Raw genomic sequence first — 26,758 nt, 5'->3', positions numbered from 1 at the left:
TCGCATGCTAATCCCCGGACCGAGCTAGCTGCTGTGTGTATGACCTTTACGAAATTTGTATTTTGCTCCTTAATTTTTTTATTTTTTTTTTGCATGACGTGATCAAACAAACATGCCGTTCTTAGTGCGCATGGTGGTTAAGAAGAAAAAGGGGGGGTTGTCTCAATGCAAATGCACACCCCCTCACCCCATCCCCTTTCCCCCCCGGGGGGGGTGTTGTATTGCGTGCGCCCGGAAGGTGCCCTCCGAAAAAAGCGCTCTCTCTCTCCGAAGCGTCGCGTGCATAGGTCGTTTAGAGTGGCCCATGTTTTGCTCCACGGGGGTGCTATTTGGCAGGAAAAATGCCCAACCTGTCGTGGTACGAAAGGGGGGTTGGGGGGTTGGTTGGGAGCCCTTTTTTTTCGTTTGCTGCAGCAAGCCCTATTATGCTCACGCATGCGTACGTACCACGGGATAGAGCCGTAATCCCGATCCCAAGGGCGATGGGGATGTGTGTTGCGTGTGTGTGTGTGTGTGTTTGCAAAACCCCGGGAAAAACCTGTGCTGGCCGGGCAAGCAAACTCCACACGTCCATGGGTTTAATGGCGGCAACAATATTACACACGGGAGAAATGTTCCACAAACCGCCGAGAATTGCATTTGCTTTAAGCCTCCGAGAGGTGTGTGTGTGTCTGCGCGAGTGCCAGGAGAAGGAAGGGGGAGGTGTAGCGACGAACAAAATTAAAAAAAAAACGACAGCAACATAAGAGAATAAATCCATCTCGATGGTGGCTGCAAATGCTGCGCCCCGAAAGCCGATCAACCTCAGTGTTGATGTGGCCCCCGTCCATTCAAAAAAAAAAACCCCAGAGCCTCCTGAATCGGGCTCACGCACACACGCCAACCCTCGGTGGTATGGGACGTGGCTGAGGTGAAGAAATCGAGGGGAACAGCATCAACACGCGCAACAGGCAAACCCGCAACCCGGCCAACAGCTTGTCTGCGTGGTCTGGCACCGGAGCAGTTTTCCCACGGTTTCATATCTTGTTTCTGTCTCGCTCACTCGCAGGCAGCGGTTTAGCTCGCTCGCGCGCGTACGCATGTGCCCTCTCGCTCTGGCTTTATCTCGCCGGCGTCGATCGAAAAGGAAGTGATCTTTTTTCGCCTTTTTCCCTTTTTTTTTTTTGCTCTCTTCTCGTACGCTCTCGCTCTCGCGCCTCGTTGCGTCTCGTTCGCGGGCTTGGTTCATTTAACGCAGCCAGCGGGGTTTGGTTCATTTAACGAAAACAAAAATCGAACGCACGAGCTTAACGGATGAATTGAGGGGGGGGCCTGAGCGTTAACGGCAAAATGAACACGAGCCAAACTCGATGGGGGGGGCTCTGTGAAGTGCGTTCATTTTGCTGCGCGAATTCCTCCCGAAAGAGTTCGCAGGAGATTTGCGTGGAGAAAATAATACAAAAATGAAGGGAAATTTTACTAAAATCCACCATCGAGCAGAAAAACGATTCAACGCTCAACGCAAGCGAGAGTAAAGCAGGCGAAACACCACTTGGCGGGTAATCGAAGCGCACCCTGGAAGGGGAATATTAATGGCGACTGTGACGACTGAACTGACACGCCGTGGAGTTTTCTTTTCAGGCACAATTTTTCCGCACAGATTGCGCGTGTGTGGTTGTTGGTTTCTTTTCCTTGCGCATTGTCCGGTTTTTGAGCGCTGAACCAAATTGGGTTTCGTGTGTTCGTTTGAGCCACAAGTTTTGCCCCGAATAAACGGACAATGCGTGAGCACCCCGTGTTGCCTTTTTTTTTTACAAAAACCACCACCCCGAAAAGTAGGCAAGAAATGGAAAGGAGAAAAGAAGCGCAAAATGCGCTTTTCCGCTCCTGTGGTGCGTGTGTTACGTAAATCGCGTATTCATAATTTTAACAGCTGAGGGAGCGCCAAAAAAACAAAACGAGAGATGCATAAAAATGCTCAGTGGGTCATGTGCCTACCCTCGGACAAAGGGTGTGTGTGTGTGTGTGTGTGTAATACGGGTGCGGGGTGTTAAGCTGCAACGTGCAACGACATGCAGCTGCAGAAATAGACAGGAAGCAGGAAGGTGCGAGAAGGTACGGTAAAACAAAAGGACCTTGTGCTCATCGCATGGTCGCCCTTTTTTTTTTTGGCTACGGTCTCTTTTTTGTCCCTTTCTCGCCTGCGCGCCTGCGGGATCAGTATTGTTCGCGGTGGGTGCACATCGTGCGAAAGGAAAATTAACGAGAAGCGACCTTTTCTTTGCTCTCTCTCTCTTTCTCTCTTTCACCCCGCCAGCCGGGCACTGAGATTGGGAAGGTTTTTAGGAGGAAATTCGACACCACCTTGGGTTTCTCTGGGTTGTCATAAGAAAAGGGGGAAAAAAATCCAAAAAAACGGAATCCTCCGGGCAGCAGGTAACAGCCGCAGAAGGGACCGCTCCCAAGCCGAAGGTAGGATTTTGTTTTCCTCCTTTTCCGAGCAACTGCAAACCCCTAGAAGCAAAATGCAGATGCCGCAGGGCGAATTTGATACGATATTTCCCATCCCGTGTCTGGGGTTTTTGTTTTTTTTTTTTTTTGCACGGAGATGCCCAAATCTTTTTGCCAGAGGGCTTTTGCCACCCATTTGCCGCCGGAGGGCGATATTTTGTTTCGTTTCTTTCCTTTTTTTTTTGCAAGCCGCTTTTCTTTTCGCTTTTCAATGCACTTTTGTGCTTGTTTGTGTGTTGTCGCTTTGTTCTATGATTGCATGCCTGCTGCCCTGCACGTGTCCTCACGATGGAACACACACACACACACACTGTCACATATACACGCAGAAAATTCATCCCCGCGTTGCCACCGCCAACACCGCAAACACTTCCACGATGAAGCAGAGAAGGTTCGTCGCTTGCCATAGCGCGCAACTCTTTCGTTCAAATGGTCTCGCGCGCGCGCGCACTTTTCGTGGTGCGCTGCCCGCACAGGATGCGCATATCCTGCGGCCGGCTTGCAATGGGCCGGCTGTCTTTGCGGTCGAGTAATCATCGCAAAATTATGGCTCCGAGTCCCCCCGGGGCTGGGGGTTATAAAATGAGATTGATTTTTGCGGTTCGCCTGGGCGGCTGGCTTACACAGCCGCTGCCTGACAAACCACCCCACCATACACACACGTGGGGGGGAAACAACTCGCCGCGGAAAGCCCTCTCCTCCACCCTTGCATCGCGCCCAACCCGCTGGTAAATCTCGCGCACGTTTCCTCCGCGAGGCAAACCCGAAACAACAGGCGGCGAGTTCCGATGATAAATGGGATCTGGCGTGGCCGCATCGGCCCGGCTCGCGTGACACCCAGCGGGCGTGCGGAAGGGCGAAGAAGAAGAAGAAGAAGAAGCAGACAGGGGCGAGCGGTCTCACCAAACCCCCCCGGAAGTAAGGTGGATGGGCTTTTCGTGAGGCACGACACCGCTGGAAGCGCCCGGGGTAGAGTCGCCCAAGAATCCGGTCCCGAAAATGGGCCCCCCTTTTTTCGGGGATGAGAGGGGCATCCAACATCCGGCTCACGGTGGCCGGAAAAGGCCACCATAAAATCTACCGAATTTTCCCGACCCACAATCGGCGTTTGGGGTGGTGTTTTTTTTTACTGGAGTTGTTGGCTTCATGTCGCCAGGGATCGTCAACCCATCGGCGAGTCTCTGAGGCTTGTTGGACACATGGTGGAGAGGTGTTCGGGTGAAGGGTCCCTCTCTCTCTCTTTCACTCACGCACACACACACACTCTATTGCAGGGCGAGTGAGTAAAAGGCGGCCCACCACGAGAGCCACCCGGTGGGAACCGAGCGATTACGGACGCAAGAAAATCTCGACACACCGTCAATCAGAGCCCTGCTCTGCTGGCCACCCCTTCCCCCTCCCTCGGATTGCACCAACGAATAAAAAAAAACGCTGCGAGAAGAAGGTGGTTGTCCAGTTTATGGAGATTGCCCGAATGAAAGAGAGAGAGACAGAGAAAGATCTGGGAATGAAAGTCTCGCCCCGAAACAAATGAACCAACCCAAAAACCCGGGTGGTAGCGGCGATGATGATGATGGCAATGATGGTGAATGATGACGCTGGGGTTCGCCTGTTCGTGATTACCTCGGGCGGTTGTGTTTCGATCCTCGCGAATCGCGGTTGGGAAGGAAACCGAGATCCCAGACACGGGAGTCACCGAGAGATAAGAGAAGCAGCGAGCGAGGGGGATGAAAATCGTTCGTGTGGGCAACAGGCGGGCGAGTGAGAGAGAGAGAGAAAGAGAGAGAGAGAGATCGAGCAAGGGAATCTGGGAGATGGATTCGAGAGCTAGCCGATGTGGGCTCTTTGGTAGGAAAACTGGAGTTAAAAGGGAAAGAATTTGTTGGAAACCGCCACGCACTCCCGTGATGGGGCGTTTCGCGTTTAGATGTGTTGGTTCGATGCTCCGAGGGCGCAAACTCACGCTGCCCCTGGGGGCAGGAGAGTGCATCTGGCGTATCGGGTGTGACGCGGGAGTTACGACCTACGGCGGTTTGTGGCTTTGTTTCATCTGATTATGGCTTGCACTGGCTGTTCTATTTCGCTCCTTTTTGCTCTTCTTTTACGGCATGCGTCTAGACGCATAAGAAGCCTGAAGAATGTGCGTGTTGTTTAAGATGCTGAAACACCATTTTAAAGGATCCGGACTCCTTTCGGCTTCAAATTCGTATCTTCCTAACGCAATCGTACTTTGATGGCGCATTTTGGAACCTTTATTTCATTGGAGCATGAAATATTTCAGTGAAACATTTCATAATGCACTCAGAATTCCTTAGCTGCTAGAGGATCGGAATAAGGAGATCCGTTACAAGGTTTCTAAATGATCTGCATGAGGTAAAAAGTATTAGATCTTAAGCAGAGCCAAAAATTCAATAGTTTGAGTTTCAGCTCAACGAAGCAAATAAATATTTCACCCTTTAGTTGTTGACAATAAAGTCATTCTATCATGTATCGGTAACCTGTTAACGTAAAAGGTTATCTACTCCTCAACCAGCAGGTGATCGCTTCCCTACAATAACCCGAATGAAACCAACTCCCGTGCACTATCCCGAACGAAAACGCAAACAGAACCACTTCAGAACTGTCAAATGTGTCACTAAAATCTCCCCACAATGCACCGCGAGTTGCAAACGCGCAATATCACACGCACAAACGACACAAAATGGCACTAATTCGTCCACTCGCTTCTCTCATTTTTTTCCCTCCTCGTTTGATTGTTGACGGCGTTGATGATGGAAGCGGGAAAGCTCCCAGGATGGGTTGATTGGTTGCGATACGCTGAAAGCCGATCTGTCATCGATGAGTCATCCGCTATTCTCTCTCTCACTCACTCAGTTTGATCGTTGACAGCCGCTGGTTGATTGTTGAAGCCCTCCAGCTTCTGCACTTCTGCTGGAAACGCCACATCTCCGCGTCCAGGATCACTTTGAATTTCACCATGCAAAAAAAAAAAAAGCAAATCCTTTCCGCACATTGTTTGCGCACCTGCGGCAGAAGTCACCTTCTCTACCACCCCTTTCCAACCCCTTCCTTGCTCCACTCACCCCGCGATGCCTTTCAGGAAGATATCACTTCGCGCCACGAGCGACGATTCGCGCGAATAAAGCAGCAAAAAAAAAAAAGCCACCCCCAGCGGGATGATGGATGATGATTTCGCAATAGCCTGCGCCCCAATCGGCTTGAGTGTAAAGCAAATTGCAAAAGCTGCAACATTTTATGCCACAGCAGCGGGAAGGGAGTGCGGGGGGGGGGTGGTTGAAGTAGAACCAGGCAGGTATTCAGATTGTAAATGAAACGCGAATGAAAGCGCACAATTTAATTCGATTTCCCGTCCCATCGTGATCAGGACAATGGGCGGCCAACTGGGCGAGAAGATGGACGCTTGCGGTGAGGCCCTTTTCCAACCGTCGCCCTTTTTCCACCCCACCACAAAGGCGGCACACAGCGGATGGTTTAAAGGCGAGAATGAATGGGTGGAAAAAAAAGTAATAATTTCGCACATATAACTCCATCATCGCGTCGGGAAAAGCGTGAATAAAAAAGAAAATCAACCGCAACCGCTTTTGATGCTCCGCAAGCCCCACGGGGGCTCTTTTTGCTCTCTCTCGAGCCACACAATGTATGCACAAGTGCAATTTGAATGCAATTCAGCATCGAAACCGAAGGGAAATAGAACGCGAGCACTCCTTTGATCCGATTGGTTCGCCCCCGGGGGGCATCATCTAGCGCGATGGGTTATGATTTATGTGCGATTTTGTCCTCCCTTTTCACGCACCTTTAAGGGGAGGGGGGGCGTGCTTTTGTTGTTTCATTTGCGAGCATGAGATGCCCGCGTTCGAGGAGCACACTTACCTGGTGGACATTTGCATTCGTACGAGTACTTGGTCGATTGCTTGCAGGTGCCGCCATTTTGGCACGGCGAGGGCGAACATGGGACGTAACCGGACTCGCAGTTCTTGCCCGTGAAGCCGGGTTCGCATGTACACCTGAAATGAGAGGGCAGATAGAAGCATATAAATATATATATTTGCAATATAGACGGTGTCGATAATTGATTCCGTTGCGCCGTCCGAGCGTCTGCGTGGCTCTTTGTTGCTGCGTGATTGCTTGGGAGGTGGGTGAGGTGGGGGGGGGAGGGGGGGAGGGAGTTGAAATTTTATCACGTCCCACCGAAGGGCTCTTTCCCCGCACGCTTTTCCCCCGAGACGCACGCTCTTGGGATCGCATTCTATCGCGATCGAGTTCGAGTCCGTTTTTTTTTTCTCCCCCTTTCGCGGTTTTGTCTTCGCTCGATCGCGCGCAAGAACGAAAGCAAAACGGAGAGCATTCAACAACCCTTCAGGGATGTAGAAGGAGGGAGCGGGCGAGCGGGGATACACCGCGGATGCAGAAATAAATGCAATCCGGGGCCAAACCAAAAGGGGCAAAACGGAAGCGCTAAAAGGAAACTTGCCCCCCGGGGAGGGGATGAAGCACGGTGGGAGGAGACAGCTTGGGCAAAAGGGCTCGCCAGGCTCGCGACATATCTTTGGGCCGCTTTTGCCATTTTTGGGCTCGCCCCCCCCCCCCCCCCCCCATCCGGGACCAGAAGGGCCCCTTCTCTCGCTCTCGTTCGTGGCGGTGCGTTTGGCTCGCTGGGAAATGGATGCAGCGGGGTTGGGTGGGAAGCATGACGGGGGGCGATATGTTGTCACCAGCATGCGGAGGGGCCCCTGTCTCCCTCTCCCACCCTTTGCCGCTTTCTTGCTTCTTTCTTTTTTGTCTTTTCTTTTGCGCCCTGTTAGAGGCGGTTGTTCTCCCCTTTTTTGGAACCGAAGCGAACACGGGACGGGGCAGGGGATCGGGGTAGGGGGGGGGGGAGGATGGAAAAGACACACACACACACGCCCGCTTTACCTCCCTGTTTCGCTGGTCACCCACAAAGTGAGCTCGCAAAAGCAAAACCCGCGGGAAGCGGTGGAAAACGTTAGCAAACTGCGTTCCTCCGTGGGCAGGAGAGAAAAAAAACTCTTTCGCAGGAGCTAGAAACGGGTGGGATGCGGTGGGTAGCAGGCAAGGGGTCCTTTGCGATGCGAATGGACAAAAGTTGACAGAATTAATCAGCGGCCGGCTGAATTAGGAAACTTGCGCGCGTGGTTTCGTCGCGAAAGCGAACGATATGAGATTGTTTTTTTTGCTTCTTGCCGTTTGCAATCGCTGATCGGGAAGGGCTGGACACAAAGCGGGGGGGGGGGAAGTGAGCCGTAACAGGAGGGGAAAGGGTGGACGGGAAGAGGACACTGCACCGATGGTGGGCAAAAAATGTGCTCCCAAGGGAGATAAAAGCCGCGCTGTTTGCTCAAAAGAAGTTCCAGAGGAAAACCCGACTCACGAACGTTCTTGAGAAGAAGAAACGCTCGTTTTCCACGGCATTTCCACGACATTTCCACGGTTCGTGTGATCGACGAGAGCTGCCTCGCACCCAAATCCCCCGCTCAATGAGCAAAGAGCCACTGTGAGCCGCGAATGGATTAAAAATAAAACACACGCACTAACTCAGCCAATTTTTCCACCCCAGAAACCGGCGATGGGGGGTTGCACTTTTCAATTCATCCCTGGCTTTATTGTCCGGTCGGCGCAACCGAGGGTCAGACGCAGAAAGGCGTTCCGTCATCAGAAAATTATCGCAACCGAAAGTGGATGGCGGGAAAAGAACGAAAGAAAAAGAAGGTGCCCGAAGCAGTTTTTGGGGTTACGACGCACGCAAAAATGTGCCCGCGGAAAAAACAAATGCCAAAACAAAAAGGTCCAAAATGCGGAACTTCATTTTTGAATGGTTGCATTTATTTTCCCTGGGTCCAGGGTCGCGCGTTGTTTTTTTTTTTAAATATTCGTTCTATTTTCTGGCACCCCAAAACGCCGAGGTGACGTGGAGCGGGTTCTTGTTGGAAGGTTGGAAAATGAAAAAACCCTCAAACATCTAAAAATACAAACTTTTTCCAAAACTCGCTTTCAAGAGAAAGTGTCAAAACTGCTCCCACTATGAGGGTTTGTTTGAAACGGAGCGCTTTATTTTCAAAAAAAAAAAAACAACAGAAAATTTGTTCACCCTGAGTGCAATTTCAGTTTCAACACCGCAACAGTCAAAAAGCGAAGGCTCTGCAACTTCTTCACGCGGTCGTTTCCTTGTCCTCAATGCCGCGTTTTCAAAAATTATGATTCTGGAACGCAAATACCAGCCAGGGAAGGTTAAAACAGCCTAATTAGGCATCCAAAACGCAGGACAAAAAAAAACAATCCACAGAACGAGCACTATTTCGGGCGCAGCCGTTGTTGTTTTTCGGTGACGTTTGGCAATTTTTCCCCACCTGCGATGGGAACGTGGACGCGCGGAGGGTTGGGTGGGTGAATAGGTGGGTGGGTTGTAAATATTTTGCACATTTTTCTGCCATCGTAGGCGGACACGAAACGTGAGCGCTTGGAACTTCAATTTTGCATCGAAAAGCCCCTTGAAGGGATAGCTGGGTTGGGTGCGGTACGGGGGGTTGGGAGTGACGGAAAGTGTGTGTCAGGTTCGGGTCACATTTCCTCGTTCTGAATGTAGTTCGCTTATTACGTCACAAAGGCTCCAGTATCATTAAAGAGAGCGAAAAGCGCAAAAAAAAACAAGGAGCCCATCTTCTCCATCAACAATTTCCAATAGAGAGGTTGAGTATTTGGGGTGAAAAGCGGGTGAGAGGGTGGATGCAAAACAAAAAACCCACCCACCACTCGCCTGTGTTTTGCCAAAGGGCCACCGAAGACACAACCCACCTGCTAAAGCTTGAATTATTTTATTTCATTTTATTTTTGCACGAAAGCAAGTAAATGTTTTTCTCCATTTCACTTTCCGCAGGAAGGAAACTGCCCAAAGGGCGTGAGAGGCAAGGATGAGGTGGTAGCGCGAGGGCGGAGTAGAGAACAAACACTTCCTTAGTTTGTCTCGTGGAGTTATTGTTTTCCCAGACAGAGGCCTGATTTTTGTTACGTCGCGTGAAGCAAACAAACACTGCCATAGCAAACATTCAAACATCGCGCAGCGAAAGTGAGGTTAGGTGTACGAAAGGGAGCGACGCGAGAAGGGGAATGGGCTGTACAACTGCATTTAGTTGAAAGCCACCTGCCCAAAAGCCACCTGCCCAGTGGAATCCATCAGCAACAAGCGATGCAGGTGGGTTGCGAATCTCTCCTAAAGCTGGTAGCAGATCCGGAAGGTGTCTCCGGTGGAGGTGGGGGTTGGGGGGGGGATAGGAGAGCAATGGGAGAGAGGAATTAGTACATCGATTTGTAGCCCTATTGGTTCGCCTGCCACATCGGGCTGCCACGACACCCATTTCCAAATGCAGCCCATCACCAATCGGTCGCTCCCCGATATGGTTAGAGTTCGCAAACGTCTCTGAGCAAACGTCAGGGAGTACGTCCAGAGGAAGTCTACCGGCGGGTGGGGCGATCGGGACGTTGCAGAGCGCCCCTGGAGGTTGATTGATCCGTGAGCCAAGCGACAAATGATCGGCTTGTGGAAGGGCACACGGTAGGCATTTCTCACGGCAGCCCTTCGTACTCGAGATCTGCCCGATCTTGGAGGTGGTCCCGGGAAGTTGTCGCGATGTCTATTTTTGGGGAACCGGGCGCGAACCAATTGCACCACCATTTGCAATCGACGCTCGTTTATGTGTGTGTGTGTGTGATCTTTTTTCTCCTTCTCGCTTCTCTCACTTTGCTATCGAAACAAAAAAAAACCCCACCGAGATTGCTCAAGAGGGCGGTTCCAGAGTTACTGATCACTTTCAAACATCACGAGTCCCCTAGAAGGGCCAGTAGTCACCTTCCCGTGCTGGACATCCATCAGCCTCAGACGACGACGACGACGACGCCGGTCAAGTGGTTCGCTTCACGAAAGCCTGACAAGCGCAACAAAAAATCTAAAACAACACCAAAAAAAACCATCCAAGCTAATTGCACGGTACAATTTCCAGATTGCCGTGAAAAAAAAACCGCACACCAAACAACCGACAGCGGACATGTTCCTGCCGTGCGCGAAAGGATGTCAGGCTCGAACCCGGTGGTTTCGCGGATTGAAGCCTAAATTGCGGGGTCCACGAGCGCGCGGCATTCACGGGCGAAGTACAGCCGCGCTCTGGCACCGCTCTGAAGGCTTAGATTTCCGCCACCTCGGCGCTTGACAGCAGCACTTCAGGACGCCGTCTAGCGGTCGAGAAGAAGCCTGGAGGTTTTGCTCCGGCGACGCCGAGTGTGCTACCCACTTAGTATGTTTTGTTTTGTGGGGAGCATTTCGTTTCATTACGTTTCCTTTTATTTCGGGGAGAGGTTTCCGTGCGCGAGACACACGTGAAAGCGTCACACAGGGCGTCGGTGGTTGAAGAGCTCGCACGCTACTTCGCTTGATTGACAACTTCCCAAACATGCTTGGGAATGGGGCTGTTTTTTTCGGGCATCTCTCCAGCCCGAAATAGGCGCACACTCGCGGGCAGGATGGAAGCTAATAAAACACCATCACCCATCCGCCGACCAAACCTCCAAAGGGTGGTTAACACACCACACACACACACACACGTCCGCAGGGTAAAGGGCCGTCATCGTGCGGCATCATCACCTTTCACCGTGATTTCGTTGGCCCCGTGAGCCACGATGACTCGCCGATAGCGCCGGAAAGCAACGCACGGGAAGCCAAACTCGACAGCTTCACAGAGCTTCAGAGCGCAATAGCAGCTGTTGGCGCGCGCGCGAGGTTTCGATCGCTCACTGGTCAATGAACTGAACCAAACCTGGGAGAAGCTGCCGATGGAGTCTACCAAAAATTGCAGCTCCAATGCTACATTCTAGGCGTTGTGGATGAAATGAAGACATTCAAGTAACGCCGAATCGAATGGTGGTGTTGAAAAAAGCGAATGTGCCGCGACGTTCGCGAGCTTCCACAGCTGACATCTTCCGCGGAAATTTGTGGTGTCCACAAAATGTCGAAACATTCCAGCCCGCTTGTTTTTCGTCGTGTGATTCCAATCGGTTTCGAGAACCCATTTGTCCGACGAGAAACGAACATTCTTTACACGAGCCCCAAAAAGATCAAAGGGTAGGCTCAACGTCTGCAAACGACCAGGAAGCTCTCGGAGCTCATATAAAACTACTTAGACGTTCATCAAAAGCGAGCGAATTCCACGCCACCCCAGGGAAACCTCCACAACAAGGAATGCCGGCAATTATGACCTAACGAAAAAAAAAAATTGCCGCTATCTAAATTAGTCTCAACAACAAAAAAAAAGCAACCCCCGATTTTCCCATCACCTCGGGTTTATGACCGGGGGCTGGGGTGGGGTGGGGGGGGGTTAGTTATTTTTTTCTCCTTTTTATTTATTGTACACACCTCGGCATTAGGGGGTCCGCTGGTGCGATCCAGTCGCAAAACGAAGTGATAATATAGCTCCACCACGCACGGAAAGTAGAGCGCCTCGGGTGAACATTCCCGCGCGCGCGCAAGCGAAAGAACGAGCGAGACAGAGAGCGCAATAAAACGTGGTATAAAAATAAGGGTGGTAATAAAAGCAGCAGCAAAAATAAAAGAGAAGCTCTACCACAAGCCCACATGACGTTCGGGAAAGAAAACGCCGCAAAGCTTTGGCTGGAACCTGATCTCGGAACCGGTAGCAATAGCGCGCCCGATTTCGTTCAGTTTCGGAAGGTGAACGTAATTATTTCAAAATCACAGTTTTCAGAGCCAACCTGTGCAGACATCATCCTACCACCTGTTGCAGATGCAAACCCGAACCGTCCTTTCGGACCGTTTAATAATAGTGCGCCGGGCAGAATTGATCCTGATGGGATCCAATTCTGGTGCAGCTTCTGCAGACGCGTTGAAGCAAGATTTGATAATTGCATCGCGCAATCCGCGGACAGTCACCTAACCTGACACGTCGGTTGATTGTGCTTCGAGCGGTGAATCGCCGAAGCGCATCATAACCGACCACCGAGTGGGGTGTAGATGATGTACGGCAGGCTAATTGAGGTTCAACGATCCACGCTCGCTACGTGGGAAGCCTGTACGGCACATGGCCGAGAAGATGTTCTAGCTTACCCATTACCCCCTTAAAGATGACCTCCGGGATGGATGTGAGAATTCGAGAAGGAGATAGAGCGAGGGAGAGATAGAGAGAGAGCGAAAGAAAGAAAAAAAACCCGGCAACCTCTCGACCACCATCTGGTGTGGGTCGGGAAATGAGGAAAATCGCGATGGAGCGATTCGGAACGGGGTGTTGGGTTGCTTTCATTGCTAATTGATTTTGGAAGGTGCGCAAGGTGGGCGATTCTGGGGTGGGGATCTCCTGGATAGTGAGCGTACTGCTCCGGTTCTAGGTTATGGCGGAGTGAGCTCGTCGTTCGAAGAGATTGGAACTATCGAAACGAAGCGGGAATAAGGGATATTTTTCTCTAAGAGCCCACTGTTGATCTTCTGGACCTGTCAAACCCTAGAGAATTGCTGGACAACGTCCAGAAGCTGTTAAACGTAAGCGTCAGGAATACTTACTGATATGAGCCGTGCGTGTTGACGCACTTGCCGTTGTTCTCGCACGGGTTCTTTATGCACTCGTCGACGTCATCCGCGCAGTACATGCCTCGGAAGCCCTTCGGGCAGACGCACTTGACGAGTCCGTTCGGAGACAGCATACAGGTGCCTCCATTCCGGCACGGTGACGAAGCGCACAGATTCTGCTTGTCGCAGTGTTTGCCTGCGGAAGAAATGAAACAAAAACATGCTCAGCTCGCGCGAAGGACTTAAACAATGGCTTCCAAAAGCAATCACTTACCCGAATAGCCAGTCGCACAGATGCAGGTGTAGTCCTCCAGCGTCTTCAGCTTACAATTGCCACCGTTGTTGCACGGTGATGAGTCGCAGGCGTTCTTCACCGGTATCTCGCACAGGCTCGCGGTGTAGCCGATGGGACAACGGCACGAGAACGATGGACCACCATCACGGAAGGTGGTTTCACAGGTGCCACCATTCTGACAGCGTGGTCCGGCCGCTGTGTGGCATGGATTCAAGAAGTCACAGAAATCACCAGTATAACGGGACGTACAGCTAGAACGAGAGATACGTGAGCAATGAGAATGACAGATTAGTGCACAAAATCGAAGCAGAACGGGGTTTCTATCTGTAAATGCTGGAATAAGTGACCCAGAGCACGGCAACTCCGTGACCTCGCAATTCTACACCACCTGAGCAATGCTCAGTACCCTTAACGCTGCATCCCTTCTCAAAGAAGCCGCCTGTAAACCTTGAACAGAGTTTCATCTCGGCTTTCCCATCGTAAAAGCGAGAAAAAAAAGAATCACCGTAAGTACCAGCGACTTTCCCGCCGATGATGCTCAAGTGCAGAAGCTAGCGCCTGAGCTACTGGATGTCACGCGCTACTCGCGGTGTAATTGGAGGCGACCCTTCGGCGGTTGGTGATGTTTTTGGTGAAAGTTGGAACCACCACCGGAGATCAGCCGGCTCAAATTAGCAAACACCCGCCATAATAGCGCCACCAGCTCAGAAGGTCCAATTACAACGTACCGTGAGAACGCGGCCCTTCGAAACCATTCGGAAGGGTTCTGCTGATCGAGCGTGCCGAATGCTAGGAGAGTCATTCGGTCATTCCCAACGTCCAGCGGTTGGACGTTTGTACGATCGCGTCGCCACACGGGAAAACGCATTCGATGCGCTCAGTAATCGAAATGCCGCACCGACGGGAAAAAGCCCCCATTAACGCCACAGGCGTTGGCTTTGTCCTGCAGGTCGAGGAAAACCCCATCCCGAATCCAACGCGCGCATTGGGTGGTAAACGATGATGTGCTGCTATTAGCCCCACCACAGGTGGCGAAAGATGAGAACGTGAACGTCGCGCAACACGGAACAGAAGCCAGTAGGGTTTGGTTCAATCTCCCGCGTAGATAACTGCCGCACAGCATCCTGCAGCTGGGTGTGGGAAGCCCGCGTTTGAGAGTTTAGCGCGAATGTTGTGATCATCACATCGCCTCTCCGTTCCATTGGGCAACTGGACGTTCTAGTTCTCTACCGCATCCGTTCCGTTTTTTTTTGTTGCGAAAATGGTCAAACTTAATGGCGAGCTGGTGTGGATGAAGGCGTTGAAAGGTTTCACTGCATCCTGCAGGAGAGGAACCAGTTTGCGAGGTGCGGTTTGTCCCCAGCGGGCGACATTCAATATTTGTGGGATCGCACCACGTACACAGGCCCTTTTTTGTTTGTTTGTTGCTTCAAACGAACACTATCGGAACTCGAGTGACCGCTACGGTTTGGAACATGTGCACGCCAGCAGAGTACGTTTTGGGGCGAATGGGCGAAAAAAAACCTCCCAAAAAAACAACGACCAGCAACATGTGTCCTCATACCACTGTGCTTGTACACCCAATTCCTCTGCGAGATCCCTTCAGTTGGGGATTTTATTGCTTTTCCGGCCCGAGAGAAAGAAAGATGAAGAAAGAGAGAGAGAGAGAGAAGTGGAAATGCCATTCCAGCTCAGAGGAGCTAGCTGCGAATGCCGTATAAAGTTGTTCGCTTGTTTTTTTTTTTTTAGAGATCGAGAGGGACTTCCATCTCACATGCCTTCATTAATTAACGCGACACGCGGATCCAGCCAGCTCTTTGTTCATGGTCTGCACTAACACACCCACAGACGAGGAAACAAACCCTACACCCGTAGGGCCTCGATCGATCGGAACCAATCTCAATCACGGTGGTGACGGAGCAGCAACCTTCTCAACTCAACATCCAGTGAAGGCGAAGACCTCGCAAAAGAGCGCCGATGGATCGAATCGCTCGAAAGGGTACGCTCCTCGTAAGCTGATACATTTTCCTCATGCGACCGGGAACGGATTCTGAGACCAAAGGTGTCGGGTTTCGGGAAGATGGCAAAACCTGTGGGCTTCTCCGGTAGCATCCCGGAATCGATTGGCGTGGGCAAACCGGCCATGACAGGCGAGCAGTTCACTGCGCCTGGCACGCCTGGGCCGGCTAATGGACCGTCGGGTGGATTGGCAGCCCTTAGGTGGGTGAGATATCCGTGTACGCCCCTCTTTTATCGCTGCTGAAGGGCGTCGTGGGCGACTGCTGGACGTCCGCGGTTGTTGCTGCTGACGTCTGACACAGCGGGCGAGTTGGAGTAATTAAACCGCGGTTGCTCACGGCTACTGAGCGTCTTACGTCTTCGCTTCTCACGTCAGCGGAAACTCTGCGAGACTCACTCCGGATGTTGCTAGTCTCCACGAGCAGCTCGCGATGGTAGCGTGCGATAGCAATTAAGCGAGCCTCGCCAGCGGATGATGACTCCAGTGAGAAGATAGCAGTGATGGTTCGAAACCTTCGTAAAAGCAAAAGCCACCAGCAGTTAAACGAAACGGCACTAAAACCGACGGGAACCCACTTTTGATCGATTATCGAAACTTCCCTCGGAGCGTCGAAAAAGGGCAAACGGACTCTCGCCTTCAGAATGTGCACGCAGCGTCACCAGTGACGCACCTTTCACCGACCAAAATTCATAAGACATACAGCGGCATAGCGCCATTTTGTTTTGTGGGAGGGAGAAGCAACAACCCACGCAAGAACACACGCGATAAATCTTGCCACCGCCCGACATGCGTCTTTACGATTTTTTTGGCATTTTAATGGCGAACTCCAGATCGATCGAATGGATAAATGTTCCGAGTTGGCGCTGGTTGCGGAGATTCCAAAGAGCGCCCTCTACATCTCGACGACGTTCGTAAAACGCATCAAACCCATGTTGCCCACGGTTGTTACGTACGAGCGTGTAAAAGCTTGCTGGACCGTCGATGATTTATAAAAAAAAATGATCATCCTTCGAGGGGGAAGCCAAATTTGGTAACAATTCCCCCAACGAGAGAGCGCCCTCTGGCGGGTTACTTGGAAAGCATTGCGTGTGTAGAGTTCGTTCGGCTTTCATCAGCGTTGCTGGTGGAAATGTGATGTTGAAGGGGCAATGACAAGGCACTTCCCTCCTCAACGCTCTTCTCTCTTTTCCCTTCGAACGGATCCGAATGGACCTTCTTTTTATTTTATTAATTTCCACTTTTCCATGTTGAATTCGGCTTACTCGGTTCGTTTTATGGCCGTCATCCGCGGGCGAGCTATTTACGAACGGCACCGAGAATGTGTCCACCCCAGAAGGAAGACAAATATAAAAACAAAACCAAGCGACGGGCGAAAAAAAAAACGAAAAAAGATGACCAAAAAAAATAAATAAAAAGGCCAGCTAAAGGAAAGCAAAAGAAACGCAAATGAAACGGGCTGGCTGGTGGGTTTTATGGGGACCTCAGGAACTCGCGTCCTCTTTGACGCTCTCGCGGGGCCCACTATCTTAAGCCGTTAAGTGCAGCCTCGCCTCGCGCCGGTCAACGGCCGGCGGAGGTTTATTCTTTCGTCTTTACCCACCGGTATGGTGAAATCCTTCGCCTCCCAGCATCACACGCGCACACCTGTGTGTTATCGGTGAATGTGGAGCTGGTTGGTATGAAAAATGGAAATCCCCAGACTGCCAAAAGCCGCCCCCGGAACAAGCCAACGAAGCTCACCGCTTATCGCACCCCCTTCGGGTGGGGGATTGAAAAACACACCACTTTGATGAGGGAAAATGGTTCTAAAGCCAGCTTAAGCAAATGTCAGCCATGTGTTCTCCCAAAAAAAAAAAGCCCCCAAAAAGCGTCCTCCATCGTCACGACATCGCTTTGGAGCACCATTTCGGTGCCATCTCGGTGATGTGTTCCACATCCACGATGCATTAGCAGGTTCGCTTTCTATTAGCCCGTGTCTCGTTGCGCACCGTGTGGCTAATCTGCGCCATTAAGATGCTATCAGCTCGTGTTCGGAGACGTCGGACTCCCAAAATTTGCCTAGCGCGATCCGGATGCGGGGATCTAGCCCCAAACCAAACCAAACGCAGCGCTCGATAGGGGCGCAGAATTGAGAAAGCTTTTGGATAGGGGGAAACTCGCAAGCACACACGCTTTGATCACCCAAAAGTGTGCCTTCCTGGAGACTCACGACGGCAGAAAGAAGGCATGCTAAAGCTAGAGAGAGAATGAACCCCACAAGCATCTACGGCGCCGATCTATCATCATCATGAGCCAGAGGGCAACGCTCATAAAATGGCATAATTAAGTAATTTCATTTATATGACTGTGTGCGTGGCCCGCCCCTGGCGTTCTCGAGGTGTCGAGTCTGGAAAGCTCTCGAAAAAGGTCGCACGGAAGCGCTGCTTCTCCCTTCAAGGTGGACCTGATGCTCCCGTGGGGCTACGCGAGAAGCGCGAAAAGCCAACTTCGGACGGTTTATCGCCCCCATTGTTTCGTGGTGTTTCGAGGAAAATTGATTTTTATGCTCATTTATCGGACCGCGCGCGACGGGTCGGTTAATTCGCAAAAAAAAAGCAACAACGAAAGAAACGGAAGAAACGCGCTTTTTGGATGGCTTTTTTTTTATGGATTGTTTTCTTCCTTTGGGTGCCTCTTTTTGTTTTCAGCCGCCTTTCCTTAGATGCAACCCCAAAGGGAAAGGCCTTGAGAGGCAGCGGCGCACGAGACAAAAGCCACCGAACGAAGGGCCCTCCGGGAGGGAAGGTGGGTGGAAAAAAAAGGGCAACTAAAATGCGGCGAAACAACGACAAGAGGGGGAAGAAAAAACTGAAATCAAATCGCCCACGGGACGCGAAGAAAAGGAAAAGCCGCCCGGGCGTAATTTGAGGCGCATACGCACACGCAAACGCACGCAAAACTTTGCAAGGACTCGCCGCAAGGATGGCGCAGGAGGTGGAGTGGGCGAAGGGGGGGGAGGGGGGGGGATGCAACCCATGTAGGGGAGCTTGTCGGTCGGGGCCGGTGCGAATAAATCTTTGCTGGTCCGGTGGTCCAAACGAGAACGATGCGGCCACAAAAGCGAAATAAGCCCGAGTGACTGCAACGCCCGACGATGGAGCAAGCGACGAACCGGTTTGGTTTTTCTCTTTTTTGTTTCGCGCACACCAGGCACATGGCGTTCTAGCGGCAGAACTACGAACCACGGGGTGCACGTGTGTGTGTGTGTGTGTGTGTGTGGGTTGCTGTCGCCAGGGTTTGATTGCCGCAACATAAATGGCATCGCAAAAGAGCATTAAAAAAAACCGCATCCTGCAAGGCGCTACTGCAGCAAATGGAGATGGAAAAAGCTCGAGAAACACACATCTTCGCTCCATAAAAATAATATCCCCGATCGCCCGGACCGAGAACAAAGCACCCGGAGGGAGGGGGAGCGGGGGGTGAGCGTCTTCCCACACGAACCCGCATAAGGGGTGAAGCCCACAGCATAGCGAGAGAGACAGAGCCGCGCATCACGGGAGCATAAACCGGGCCAGGGCTAACAATAGGGAAAAATCCCCCCATCTCCCGCCAGGATCACCAGGAGCACCCCCCCCCCCCCCAAAGGACCTGCGCGCGCGCGCGTACGGAAATAATTTATGCAGACGATGACCAAACCCCGAATAGGGAACAAACGATGCACACGGGAGATGAAGCTGAAGCGAACAGAAGAACGAAAAAAAAACGGTCCAAGTCTCCTCGCAAGCGCCTAAACTAAGCCCCGGGATGGTTGCAGGCGGCAGGATCTGCCCATAATCGGAATACGAACCCCTCCAGGGCACTCGGGGGACCCGCGTCGCTCCCCGGAGACAGGGCGGCGGTTCTCGAGAACACACCGGCCCCCGGGGGAACGCTAAAACAATGGCCAGCGAGTGGAGTTTAGAATGTCAGACGCACGCGGTTTTGCTCTCGTCTCGTTTGTCTGGGCGGTTTTTTTTCTTCTTCTTCTTCGGTTTCTCGCGCTTCGATTTGTGTCCGTTCTTTCGACCATCCCCGCGGGCGTTTGGTGATGGGGATGAGACAAGATTTCATGGGGCGCTCCCATCAAATAGTGCGCTCGAGCGTCTGGGCGCAAGGCATTTAAAAAATAGCTTGGCTTCTTTTAGAGGCTGTTGCAAGCAAATAATCGCAAGCATAAACGCAGCTCCTCGTGGGCGGGAGTGATGAGCGTTAACACGCCCTCTTTTATCGCTCTTTTAACGATAAATTGAACGAACGTCAAAAAAAAAACCATCTTACAGAAACGCATTTATGTATGCAACATTAAAAAGGAAAGAAAACGGGGAAAAGCGACGTTTAGGGTGCACATATGGTACCCTCCAGAGCACATTGCGGACCATCCCTCCCTGTAGATGTACCCACTATCTCCCTATAGAGGAACATCTGCCCGGTGCGGCGACCCGAAAGCCACTCGAAACCACTCGACGGTATGGTGTGCCGTCCTGCGCGAGTAAAATTCAAACCCAGCTCGAGGGAAATCGTGTGAACCGTTCGCAACCAGCCCGGGCAGTTCGAAGGGACGAAAACCACACGGCGTTAGTTTTAAAATGTGCCCAAAATGCAACGTGAGCTACCGGCTTTGTTGAGGCACTATTTAGAATAGCTGTCAAAAAGTGACAGTTGTCATCGAGTGGAGTTGAGCGTTGTTTATTGAATTTTATTCTCAAAAATCAAACAAACCACCGTCGAAAGGAGCTCGTTGCTAGCGGTGATAAGGATGAAGAACGTTTATTGGAATCGATCGCCATCGTGTCGGTTTACAACCCCGGCTTGTTTTTGAACGCATTATTCAAAACGCTCGATCGCTCGTTTGACAGCTCACGTCACCTTCGATGCGGTCAAGTGATGGTCAACGCCCCCCTCTTAATGGACCCCCCCCCACCCTTCCCTCTTTATGATGTTCTGCCACCCCCATCAACCCCTCCCCCACCCCCCTTCTTCATTACCCTTCCTTGCTTCGATTGCGCTAATGATGCCCGCGGGAAGTCCCAAAAAATTCACACACCACGGGAACGCGCCCGAAAATCAACTAAACGATACGTAATAAACATAAACACGCCGAGCGAAGGGGGGGGCAAGAGCAAGAGCGAGAGCGAGCGATAGATTGCAGAAGGTGCGCCTGAATAAGGTGCAATAAACGATAGTGCGGGTCCTGGTTCGGGAATTAATGCACCGCCCATAAAACATCCCCCAAAATCATAAACTACACTCATCATAATCATCGCTCGATAAGATGCCATTTGTAAACCTCCCCCCCCACCCCCCTCTTCCTCCAGCCTCCTCTGGACCCCCCGTGGCGAGTGGCGGCTCAGATTTCGTCCCGATGTCACGCGCACGAAAATAAAAAAAAAACCCAACCAACTCGCTTAATAGACGCGTTAAAGAGACACAACCAACAGCGTGGACCCGGCGCGCCATTATGATAAACGACGCAGTTTTATTTCTTTCCCTCGTCCCCGGGGGTTAGTGTGCACGCCTACGTCAAACAAAAATTAACCTTCTCCTCTCGAGCCGAGCGGCGAATGAATAAGGAAGAAGCAAATCCTCAGCCTCAGCTTTATTGGTCTCGAAGCTCTCGAAGGTCTCGCGCGTGGAGCCGGCCAACAACCGGAGTAATCGGGCAGCTGGCAGCACCACCCCCTTTGCTAGGTTCTTGGTCGCCTCTAACACCCCCAAAGCCTTGAGCACACACATTGTAATAAAATCGAGGAACACACACCCCGCTGGCGGTGTTTCCACTCGCGGTGCAATAAAAGTGCAATCAATCAGCGCGTGAGGGGGGTGTGCTTGGGTTTGCGTGTGGCGGAAGAAAATCACCCCCCCACACACACACACAGGGGGGAGGAGAATAAAAATTTTGATTTACATCCCATTTCCCCACCTTTCGCGGTTCTACCATTCACTTATCGCCTTCGCTGGTGGCGCGTTCGCCCCCTCTTTTTTGTTCGTTTTTTTTTTCGTTCCTCCCCCAATCCGCCATTTTACCAACAACCCCCCCCCCCCCCCCGGTGCGAGCGCAGAAAGCTCCACACACCGGCGAGAACGTTGCCGAATGTGTGCGCTTATTTCAGGTTTGTTAAAAGCTTGTTCATAAATAATTATATTCACGTCGGCCACGGGGCTAATTTGAATAATTTATCGACATAGCGAGCGAGCGCCCGTGGCTCCGTTCGGTCCGTTCTCTTTTAGGCGGTGGGGGAGAGGAGGGGACGCACTTATCTCTATGCGTTTGTCTCGCTCTCGCGCTCTATCCTCTTTCCTGCTCTTCTGTTTCGAGTGTACCTTTTTTTTTTATTTGCTTGTTGCTTCTTTTCTTCCTCTCGGTTTCTCTCTTCTGCACCGTTTATTTATAGCATTTGACTCAACTTGTTCACTATTTTCTTCCATTTCCATATTTTGTGTAATGCTTGCTTTTTTTTTGTATTTCATTCTTGTCCTTTCTTTTGCTTTGTTTTCTTTTACTTTACCCACCCGTGTTTTTATATGCGTTGTTTTGATTTTATTTGAGTTTTTATTTTCACATTTTAACCGCCGTTGTGTGCCGTACTTTGTATCTCTCTGTATCGTGTCGTTTTGTTTCTTTTTTGTTTTCAAATTCTCTCTTCACTTACTGCTTTGTTTGCTCTTTTTTCGCCTTTTCCCGCCGTCACCGATTCCGGTGCGCGCGCGCGCGCCCACGTTCATTTGCATATTCTGGAAGCGGATTTCGAGCCGCACCAAGTTGATGATGCAATTTTATGTTTTCTCTCATTTCCTTCTTTTCTCCCCCTCCCCCCCTCCCTCCCACTCCCTCCCCCTCTTCGCCCGTGGTCTCCACTGGCACAAATTGCACGCATCCGCACCACTTTCGGGCAGCACTTTAGCCGCCTTCGCGGGTTCTAATTGTTTATCATCTTTCCTCCCATTTGCGTCGGTTTCGGTTTTTCGTTTTCTTTACCACTTCTACCTCCGCCCCCCCCCCCCCTGCCCACCACGTGTCTGGCCGCCTAATTGAATGCGAATCCCTAACACGCCCGCTGGCTGGAGGCTCATTTTTATCAATTTACTGCACAACGCGCCGTGTCCCTTCTCGCGCCAGGCGTTGGTGTGTATGTGTGTGTTGAGCAACCCGGTTTGTTTTTCGCGCGGTCACCCTCTCACCCTCCACCACCCCCCCCCCCCCCCCACGCACCCCATTAAACGTCGGGTGGCGGAACAGTAGCGAATCGCAAAACAAACGGCCACGCCGAGTGTCAATATTCCACGGGCACGAGATCATCGCACCGAACGGTTCCTTCGAGCCCTTCCCAGTCATGTCCTCAACCATGTCCCACCCTTCGGTCGGAGTCCCCCGCCAGGGGCCAGGAATGGCGACAATATCTGATTGTCTCGCCATGCCGCAGCTCCAGCTTTTCTGGCGGCGTTGTTTTTCTTTTTTGTTTAGCCAGAATCAAGCAAACGAGAGGAGAAAAAGGCACGGATGGGTAGCAGAACGAAGGGGGGGAGGAAAGTGACATGAAATAAAATAAACTGCAGCAAGCGCGCTAACGAACGGAAGGGGTTGAGCGCAAAAAAAAAAATAATAAAAATAAAAGGCCCCCACATATATATGTATATGCATCGACATGTAGGACGCGCCGGATTGAAGCGCTTGTGGCCAGGCGGATTATGAAGATGATAGCCAAGGGATAGGAGGCTGCAAATCGGGCGAGGGATATGAGAGAACAAAAAGAGAGAGAGAGAGAGAGAACGGGAACGAAAGCCAGAAGCAAAAGCGAGACGCATCGAAAAGCGTTGCACCTTCCCTCCGGAGCACGTTCTTCTCCACCATCCAGAAGTTCTTCCTCTCGTGGCAGCGCAGAATTTATTGCCATTATCGTTCGGAGTGTTATGGTTATGACCGTTGTTCGCCATTATTATTTGGCGGGCCGGAACGAGCTGGGCGCGCGCGCGCGCACGTCCGAGCGCACGTTGGCGATTTATGGCACGTTTTTTTTGCTCTTGTTTTTGCTTCTCGTTTGTGTTTGCGCGGAAAATGGGTTTAATGGAGCGCAGGGAAGGTGGTGCAGGTGAAGGGACGCCTAAAGCAACCACCGATTCGCGTTCAGCGATGCGCGCGAATGACAGTCGGGAAACGAGCGAGGGATAACAAATCTCCAGCCTCCAAAAAAAAAAAAGGATTATAAAAATAATACAACAGCACTTTGGCAAATTCAAAAGACGTGTATTTTGGCGCGTGCGTGTGTGTGTGTGTGCGCGCTCCTTTTTTGGGAAAGGAAAGCCGTTTGTTTTACGCACTTGGAGCGCTCCACAAATTGACCATTTCTGCCTGCCAAAAGACAGCCCCCATCCGACCCCAAGAGGGTCGCTCTCCCACGCGCGGAAAATGGCAAAGAATGCTCCCTCCCCCACCGGCACGCTTCAATCTCACCTCGATGCCTTTGCCGTTGATTGAAGCGCATTTATTTCGCCTTAATTAAAGGCCTCCCTCATCGAGCAAAAGGTGCACATTTGGGGTTTTAATTATCGATAAATATGGCTTTTGGGGGGGGGGTTGCATTTATTGCGGTTCGAGTGACTAACTCGCCCCCCTTTGCGCCCCTAAAACCGTCAGATGTTCGTGGTATACTTACTTGCAGTAGGATGCACCGTTCGGGCGGCTCACACACGTGCCGCCATGTTTGCACGGGGACGGCGAACATGACAGGAAGCCTGCAACAAAAACGAGAAAGAGAGAGAGAGAGAGAGCGTTAGTCAATGTCGAACTGCTGCAAGCGAATAGAGATGGTGATGGTGCAGATGACCCGGCAAGATTAGCAGGGTTTTAGGGAGGGTCTGCGATAAGGAGAAGGCCAGGCCGGATGCGTCAGGCGCACGCCATTTATTTGACACTTCGCCTGTCAGAAGGGTGAGGGACAGCGAGCAAAAAGGGGGGAGGCGAAAGGGGGGGGTTTGGTTTGGCGGAATTGCGCGTCGACCGATCCGAAACGCACCGGATGGGCGGCATTAGCTTACGCCAATTGGACTTTATGAGCCCTCCGGGTCGGGAATCGCATTCCCGGAACGGCCCCGCCGGTATTCTGAGACACGAAGCGTCCGTAGATGGGCAGAACGGGCGGGCGCCGCGGGTTATCATTCGTGGAAGTATAGTTTTTAATTTTAATACACCGAAAAGGGATTTCGTTTAATCAACGCGGGCCAATTATGTGCCTTCATTTTTGTGCAATAGAAGTGTTTGCAAGCGCAATGCCCTCCCATTGCTGGGCAATATAAATGTCCCAAAAAAAAACGGAACCGGGGTTAATTAAAAAATCTCGTCAAATAACACGTTAACATTGAGCAAAGTGGCATGGCAAGCGGTTTATAACATTGCCGCGAAAGGGTGTTCCGAATCAAAGCAAGCTGTTGCTTTTCGAGGGAGAATTGATGACCTTAACTGTACAACAATGACATCCATTGACGGATGGTATCTTCTGCAGCTTTATTCGTACGATAAGATTGGAATGTCTTAATGCTATATGATGATCACCGAACAGAGCTGTAAATGTCACGCAGAATTTCTATAACTTCTAGCATTTGAATGTAAATAATTGAGTGTTGACCCCGAACATGACCGTTTACTTGACAGCTGTCACCTACATCCAGAGATCGAATTATAACGTCACAACAAACACACATTAAACGTGATAATATTAGTTCTTCAACACAAAAAAGGTGCTTCTTCGGGGTACGCCAACCCGAGCTGCCCAACCATCTCTTACGCAAAAACAACCCCCCTTTTTGCCAGGGGTTGATGGAAAAAGGTCGAGTCCTGCTGAGCTAAGATGCCAAGAAAAATCGATTACTGCATCGCTAGCCGAGCGATTTAGCACGTTCCGGACGCGCGCCCGACAGGGGACGGGGGCTCATGTCACGCGGCTCTACCTCCCCATGCCACCCCTTCCTGCCCCCTTACTTCCCTTGATCAAAAACACCCCTGCAATAGGGGAAGATACGAAGAATTTGCAAACGACTCGTGATCGCGATGTTGAAGTGCACGCTACCCGGGGGATCGAAAAGACGCACGAACGCGGGCTGGACAAATTTTGCTGACACCACCATCCTCTCCCTTCCCCCCTTCCCCTCCCCCTCTCCCGACACCTCCCCCGGCACCTCCCGGACCCTGCTTGCGTTGACCAGCGCAACCGGACCTCGCGGCGTGTTGCGCGGATTCCGAATAATTGGCCCGGAATTTGGACGCAACTAGCCGTGCGGGGTCGTGTGTGTGTGTGTGTGTGTTGGTGTGTGCGTGCGCGGGACACCCTAGCGCGTGCCGAGCTCCGAGAATTCGTGCGACAAACCCCGTAGAAACTCTCACCCCCCGGGTTCGGTATCCGTTTTCCAGCCACCCGGAGCCAATTGCGGGCGGGTTCTCGCGTTTCATTTCGGGGAGGGTTCGATTCATGAACCATATCGCCACCCCTTTGGTATGGGGGTGAGTGAGGGTGGGTGGGTGAAAGTGCAACCGTAAATCAAACGACGCGTTGGGAGCCGCGACCTAACCAGCCACCCAAAAATCGAGGAGAAGCAAAAACAAAAAAAACGCCGCTACCCTCGGAAAAACTCGTTTGATCTCGAGCGGTGGGCTTCTGGTGGTGAACTCATCCTTAACATTCCGGCACGGATCGATCGCAGCGGAAACGTTCCCCCCACCCCCATCTGCCCCTTTTCCCCCGCCTCGTCACCCGATTATCTGCTTGATTTAATTTATTTTCCAAACTCACTCTCCCATGCCTTTTTGGTTCGGGTTTTTTTTTTTTATTTTTTATTTCCAGTAGGTAATTTCGATGGGTTTTCACGCTCGATTATGTTCATTTGTTTTATAGCCATCCCATGTGTGTGTGTGTGTGTGTTTTTTCTGTTTGCTCATTCTCTGCCTCTTCCCCCGCTTCACTTCCATGCACACAACAACCACCGAGATATGACAATTGCGTTTCATCATCCTCACTGTCAACGGAGAGCTCCTAAAATCACGCACGTAACAAACGCGCCGAGACCTCGCCGCACAAGATAATTATCGTTCTCGGTTTTACTCATTTTTCCCTCCCCCCCCCCCGCCCGCTCCCCCCTTCAGCTGCGTCAATGGAAATCGAAGGAAAAATTCTACCCCCTGGAAAGAAACAATTTGGAAAGGCGAGAAATCGGAGAGGAGCAAAAAACAAAAGCCATCCCTTCCAAAAACTCCACTATCAATGGTTCTGATTCTCGCGATCTCTCTCTCTCTCTCTCTCTCTCCTTCTCACTCACTCCAACCATCCAACGCTGGTCTGTGTGG

General features: G+C 51.4%; 1 protein-coding gene across 1 annotated transcript in view; it reads right to left on the bottom strand.

Annotated features, from left to right (window-relative positions):
* Window positions 1-26,758, bottom strand: part of LOC128729106 (neurogenic locus Notch protein) — a 62,106-nt gene that overhangs the window by 10,209 nt on the left and 25,139 nt on the right. Inside the window, exons 2-5 of the mRNA XM_053822756.1 lie at window positions 24,078-24,156; window positions 13,368-13,639; window positions 13,088-13,289; window positions 6,382-6,515 (exon numbers count right to left, since the gene is read on the bottom strand). Of these exons, the coding sequence (XP_053678731.1) occupies window positions 6,382-6,515; window positions 13,088-13,289; window positions 13,368-13,639; window positions 24,078-24,156 (687 nt within the window). The remainder of the gene's footprint in view (window positions 1-6,381; window positions 6,516-13,087; window positions 13,290-13,367; window positions 13,640-24,077; window positions 24,157-26,758) is intronic.

This window comes from Anopheles nili, chromosome X, assembly GCF_943737925.1.
Source record: "Anopheles nili chromosome X, idAnoNiliSN_F5_01, whole genome shotgun sequence".
Lineage (NCBI taxonomy): Eukaryota > Metazoa > Arthropoda > Insecta > Diptera > Culicidae > Anopheles > Anopheles nili.
This window is presented reverse-complemented; position numbering and strand designations above follow the sequence as displayed.